We start from the raw sequence: 6,574 nt of genomic DNA on the forward strand, positions 1-6,574 counted from the left end.
AGGATCAACAAACTGCTGTGAGGGTTTCTGAGCCTTTTCTTGGTTAGTCAAACTTACTGCAGCGAGAACAGAGGCTGGGGTTTTGTGAGTTTGGCTAGGTCTGGTCTCCTGCTGTGAGATTGGGGAATACCTGTGATCGCTGCCATTCAAAGATTCTTTTGTTGGGTCAGGCAGAGTCTTTGCCTTCTGTGCTGTGTGCGGGACTTGGATCAAGCTTCTTCCTCTAGTTTCCCACCAGGAAGCCATTGCTGATGGCGATGTTTTACTGTTGATTCTTGAGTGACATTGACTCGCCCAATGAGTTCCTTTCCTACAGCTGGGGCAAAGTCCAGGTTCTTTTAAGCCCAAACTTGGTGGCCCTGGCCCATTCTCTGGTGCAGGGCATAGCTCGCTCTTTGTGACCAGGCTGATTGGCCTGTGCTGTCTACACTCTCTTTGAAGATGTCTTGTCTATTAGTCTAGGTACTTTAGAGAAACAAATCCATAGAAACTCATGTATAAGAGAGAGTTTTATATAAAGGGTAAGTGTCCACCAAGAAAATATCCCAACCCACTACTGCCCATGTCCTTAAGACCAACATTAACCCATATGTCTGACATCAATCCACAAAGTCCTCCTTCATCTCATCAAACACACACTATGATGCCGACTGCAGGAGGAAAGCTGAATCAGTGAACGTGTAAGCATCTCAGTGCTGGCAGGGGTCTCCACACGGCTGATCCAGCACCCAGAGCTGCATCCGGGTAGGTTCATGTGGCTTTTCCTTGGGGATATCTTGCAGGAAGTGAGCCTTGCAAGCTGAAGCAGGGAACTGGCTAAGACAGCTGCACCCTGGTGTGACCATCACAAAGCAAGAGACCTGAGAACTAGAAAAGGGATGGTCACTGAGTCATTTATCTCTCTAACCTTCAATTAACCTCACAAGTGTTTATCGGCCATGTTGGCACAATAAACTAGCTACCTCACTGTCTTTTCGCAACTAAAGACTTTTCTTTTAGGTCTGGTGTAATTTTCCAAGGCAACTGCATGAGGTTGCCTTTTATTCCTCTGTCTCTACATTCCTGCATATTCTGAGATAATCTAACAATGTCCCTTCTTCCCTGTAGGGACACTAGGCATTTTTACAATGTTTATTAGAGAAATCACAAGATAGGGTATGCAGTCGGTCACTTACTGCCTGGATATTTTTAACACATTTGGAAATAGAATTTTCCAAACAGGACAAGATCAGCATAGGATTCATCATTCTGCTGTCTTATAGCCATGTAACTCGGCCTTCTCTCTCCTGATGGAATTATCTTTTCCCAGGCCCTTAGGCAAACCTCACATATTTGTGCTATTGCCTGTTGTGACTCAACTGTGGTATAATTCTCATCCCCTAAGAATTGATGAATTCCTATGTCTATTCTATCCTCAGCATTCTTCTGAGGTTGTGATTGGACTGTAAAATCCCACCACATACGATATTGTAAAAATTCTGAAGGGTAAAGACATGCTTTCGCCAGGGCTCTCCAGTCAGCAGGGGTCCAGTGCTCAGACTCTGAAAACACCTTATCATGCTAATTACATAATGTGAGTCTGGCCCATAGTCCTTGACAGCCTGCTTGAGATCGTTTGGCAACTCAAAGGGGAAGGCATTGTGAATTCCTTGTGGGTGTTTCCCATAAAGCTGTCTGCTAACAATTCTAACAGGATAAGACATCCTAAATTCCAAATCTCCTTGTACTGCAATCTACCCTTGAAAGTAAATGTGCTTTCCTAAACTTTACCTCTTTGCTTCTATTTTCTGCGCTGGTCTTCTTGACCGGTTTATCTTGAAACTAGACTTCCCAAACTTCATCTTCTGTGTTAGCTCTCTTAGTTTGCATTTCTATAGAGCTAATCTCTCTACCTCCAGCACTGACTTGTTTGCTTGTTTTATAAGCTCTAGACTTTCTTACACTAAATTCCAGCAGAGGACCAGATGCTTTTACTATGATGTGCCCTCTTGACTCAAGCTTAGCTTTATCAGCTCTGCCTAAAATCTTCTCATTGGCCTGTTACCCATTCTGCCTGCCTCTCAGCAGATTTAAGTTTTGGTATCTCAGAGGGTTCTCACTACTGTGCTTGTTTTGTTTCTTTGCTTTCTCTTCCTTTGAAATCAAGGGAGCTTCCTGGGATTGTTTAATAGCCTCACTTTGGATCTTGGAATTCACTTCCTCTAGTGCTTTATCACCTGTAAACCTTCGGAGGCTGCAGTCCCCAGAGGACATATAGGCTTTAGCCATGAGGTTTCATTTATAATTGGAGGCCTTAGAAAACAAATAAATCCCTGCTTCTTCAGTTTTTCCTAAAATTTCATCACCTAATTCATGCTCATTCAAAGAGACTTTAGCTTGCTTTTCTAAATTTGGATAGACACAAGACTTCTCACTAGATTGATAATCCTCATCCTCTTCTTCCTGCAAAGGTTTTAAGACCATCTTAACTTGAGTCCACAGAGACCATGTCTCCATGGGGATATTCTCCCCATCACTGTATACATTCTTTACATTTGTACCTACGTCCTCCCAAGTTCCTAAATCTAAAGTTCCTTCCTCTGGGAACAATGGATTATACTTTTTCACCACTTTTAGAAAATCTTGCACCTTTTTATTCATTACTGCAACCTTCTGTTTTTTCAGTAAATGTGTGAGAGTAATAGCTAAGTCTTAGGTTTACTTCCGTCTTGCCCCATTGTCCTCTTTAAAATATTAATACTACTATTCTTATTCCTGTTTAGCTGCTAATCCCCACAGCATATCCTCACTTCACACAATATCCCCGATTCACTTTACCATCCAGTGGGGCCATACAATTGTTACATGGGGTATAACTCAAGAGAGTTCTTTTCCTACTGCCACGTGATGGGCACCATTTGTGGGGGGATGTCAGCCCCCACAACTAATAGTGGGTTCAGTAAGTGCAATTATACGGTTAAGCTATATAAAGATTATAATTAAGTCATGGAGAACATTAGAAAGATGGTAGAGAGATAGTAAAATGAAGAAGTCAGACACATTTCATGGTAGCATGCTCTCCTCAGCCCCGCATGGTGGTCCATGTGGAGAGAGACGGAGAGCAGAGCCAGAGAGAGCGATGTTAATTGCTAACCAAGGCTTATATCTACTTAGAGGGGCATGATTACAGGTAACCACACATCACAGGAAGGGGCCGTACAATAGGCATACACATCATAGGAAGGGGATGTACAATAGGCGTAAGTGTGACAGGAAGGGGATGAGATAGGGGTGTGCACATGATAGGAAGGGGTGGAACTAGAGGGATATTTGTGACAAAATGGTCAGACCCTAGATTCATGATGGCAGCCTAACCTTGGTCACCCTTGAGAGGACTTGACCCATCCCTTGGCTCTCCTTCAGGGAAACAATTTACTACCATCCTTATCAGAAGGGAGTGTGCCCTACTTGTGTAGGATAAACAGTGGTGTCTGCTTGCTCTGGATGGCTGATAACCCTTGGGGAGAATAACCCCGGCCTACTTTTGTTGACCTCTTAGTGTGTAACCATTTGCCATGAGTAGCAAGCAGCTAGGTTTGTCACATATCTGTGGGAGACAACTTGGTAGAAATCTTTGTTTCCCACACAGATCACTGAATTTTTTTTTTGGTCTTGTCTGTTACAGTCTAGGGAAGAAGAAATGTCTATGATAAAAAGAAAGTATGGGCAAATCTTTGTGCTATCCTGTGCTTCCTAAGGAAGCACAAATTATTTTTATAAACAAAGAGAAGATGAAAACAGCTGTCACTACAACTGAGGCCATCCACAGCCGTGACAGCATTGTGCTCTCTTCCATCTAGGCCGTCACTGTGAGGTCCACCAGATGACTGGAAACTACATGTGGGACCCCAGCACCAACAAGTCATTTGACATTGGCGTCAACAGAGACAGTCTGATGCCTCTCTGGTGGAATGGTTCAGAACCTCTGTGGATCACTCTGACCAAGGCCAGGAGGAAGGTCTACATGTACTATTGGCCAGGTAAGTGTCTTGATATCAAGGCCCTTCCAACCTGCCAAATCCCCAAACAGCATGGAGTCTCTTTGAATTTTAGCTTGTTCACAGACTAAGATCCCTTGTTCAAAGACTAAACCATGGTTTGAAAGCATGATCCTTATTTAACAAAGATGCCTTAGGGTGTCTTTTTATTGTGCTTTGAACTCCCCAAGTTCATGAGCAGATACATAGACCATTTTCGGTTTCCCTGATCTTACAGCAGTGGTTCTCAACTTGTGGGTCATGACGCCTTTGGGGATCAAACGACCCTTGCACAGGGATCGCCTAAGACCATTGGAAAAGACATATTTCCGATGGTCTTAGGAACTGAGACACCACTCCCCTCTGTCTCCAGGTGGGTCCACCCACATGCAGATACGCCCAAATATGAGTACCCAGCGCGATAACTGTTACCCAGGCTACACCATGCTTCAAGACAAAATTTCATTTATTTGTAATTAGAAATAAATATTTCACAATATAGAATTACATATTTTTGTGGTGAATCACTATGCTTTCATTATGTTCAATTTGTAACAATGAAAATACATCCTGCCTATCAGTTGTTTACATTACAATTCATAACAGTAGCAAAATTACAGTTATGAAGTAGCAACGAAAATAATTTTATGGTTGGGGGGTCACCACACCATGAAGAACTGTATTCAAGGGTCGCAGCATGAGGAAGGTTGACAACCACTGTGTTATGGGTTACATTGTGTCCCCTAAAGCTATGTGTGTTGTAAATCCTAATCCACTATGCCTCTGGTTGTATCCCATTTGGGAGTGGGTTTACTATAGAGTTTGTCTTGAGTCCGTTTCTTTTGAGATATAAACAGAGCCAAGTAGGCAAGTAGAGACGCGGGAAGACAGCTGCCATGCCACATGAAGACTCTAGGGAGCCATGGAACAGAGGATCAGCACTCAAGGAAGAAAGAGCTCCCACAAGAACTGTCAGAGGCACAGCCTTCCCCTGGAGCTGGGGCCCGAATTTGTCATTCTAGTCTCCTAAACCATGAGAAAAGAATTTGTTAAGTGTTCTCAGCTATGTGGCAATGGTATGCCATGCTTTCTATATGCAGAATCTTAGCTATACAGAAGAGATCAATTAAACAATGGCTGTTTGCTCTAAGAAATTATTTGATGTATCATTTCTGCCGACTTGAGTTCTCTGAAAATACTGCAAAGAGGATTAAAAGTACACATTATGATAGTACATAAAATGAAGTCCTTTTGTATAAATACTCTTCCCATGTGCCCTAGAGCAATGAGAAAATAAATCACTTTATTTACTGCCATGAGGTACGCGATCACGCAAACTGCCCCGGTTAGTGAGAGGAGTCCTCAGGATATTCTCATCTTGGCAGTGGGAAATCTTTTTTAAGAATGAGAGCATCTGGTGACTACAAAGCTATTGATTTACCATTTCTTCCACTAGGTAGAGATCCCACTTTAGGTAAGTAGACAGTTGGACTTTTTATACACATGACTGTAGGTCTGTTTTCCTAAGTCTTAACAGTATAATCATGACCACTGCTATTATGGAGAAAGGTATCAGGGAGGCCTAGAAATACAGAAGGACTAAATGAAGAGTGGTCCACTAGGACATGGGGCGACACAGCTGAGGGAGCTCCTCAGCCTGGGTTGGAGGGCAGGAGCAGGGTGGGTTGTGGGGGAGGTGGTAGGCAAGGATGAGGGAGAGTGGAGAGAAGGCTGAGAAAGCCACAGCTGAATCCAGACGGTCGTACTGATGGTGTGGGCCATCAGCCAGACTATGGAGGATGCTGGTAACAAGTGATCACCTGGAGAACTGTTGGGGGCGATGGAGGCCATGCCAGCTCTTGGAGGCGGGTAGAGCACAGCCAGATGTAGCCCATAGAAAGCAGAGGCACAGGCATGCTCCCAGAGCTGCAGGTGCCGTGAAAGCTGCCACCAAGCAGCCACTGATATCCTCAGAAGAGTGCCTGAAAATGCAGGCACGCCACAGTGATTACAAACTGTGAAGACACAGGATGACTGTCCCAGGCAGCTTCAGGAGCCTCCTACAGAGTATCTTCAGAAGATACTTGAAATTCCTTCTGAAGCAGCCATCTCAGCTGACAGGGGAGAAAGCTTTCAAGAAAGGGTAGGGTTTAGGAGAACTGCGTTACCAGAAATGGCGACTCGACTTTTCAGAGTTGAACCTTTGGTTAAGGAATCGAGTCAGTACATCACCTGGGCTATCCTCCTTGCTAGAGGAGCCAAGCTCAAGTTTGAGTCCACATTTGAAGTCTCCTGTAGCTATCCTTTTGCATTGCCATTGATACCAACACTCATGACAAGTTCCCGAAGACTTTTTAGGGGTGGGATGGTTGACAATCATCTCTATTTTTTTTTTTTGCTTAGGAGCATTTTATTAGGAGCTAATGCAGACATCATACCATTCCATAGTTCAATCATAGTCAAGCAGTGTTGTACAATTGCCACCATAGTCAATTCCAAACATTTTCTTCCTTTTTGAACTCCTTGGTATCAGCTCCCCATTACCACCCCCACCTCAC

General features: G+C 43.7%; 1 protein-coding gene across 1 annotated transcript in view; it reads left to right on the forward strand.

The window, feature by feature from the left end:
- Positions 1-6,574, forward strand: part of ENPP6 (ectonucleotide pyrophosphatase/phosphodiesterase 6) — a 134,189-nt gene that overhangs the window by 51,204 nt on the left and 76,411 nt on the right. The window contains exon 2 of the mRNA XM_004696461.2: positions 3,840-4,019. Within this exon, the coding sequence (XP_004696518.1) occupies positions 3,840-4,019 (180 nt within the window). The remainder of the gene's footprint in view (positions 1-3,839; positions 4,020-6,574) is intronic.

The sequence above is a fragment of the Echinops telfairi genome, unplaced genomic scaffold (assembly GCF_000313985.2).
Source record: "Echinops telfairi isolate 266 unplaced genomic scaffold, ASM31398v2 ScPeMD7_9;HRSCAF=40, whole genome shotgun sequence".
In the NCBI taxonomy this organism is placed as follows: Eukaryota; Metazoa; Chordata; class Mammalia; order Afrosoricida; family Tenrecidae; genus Echinops; species Echinops telfairi.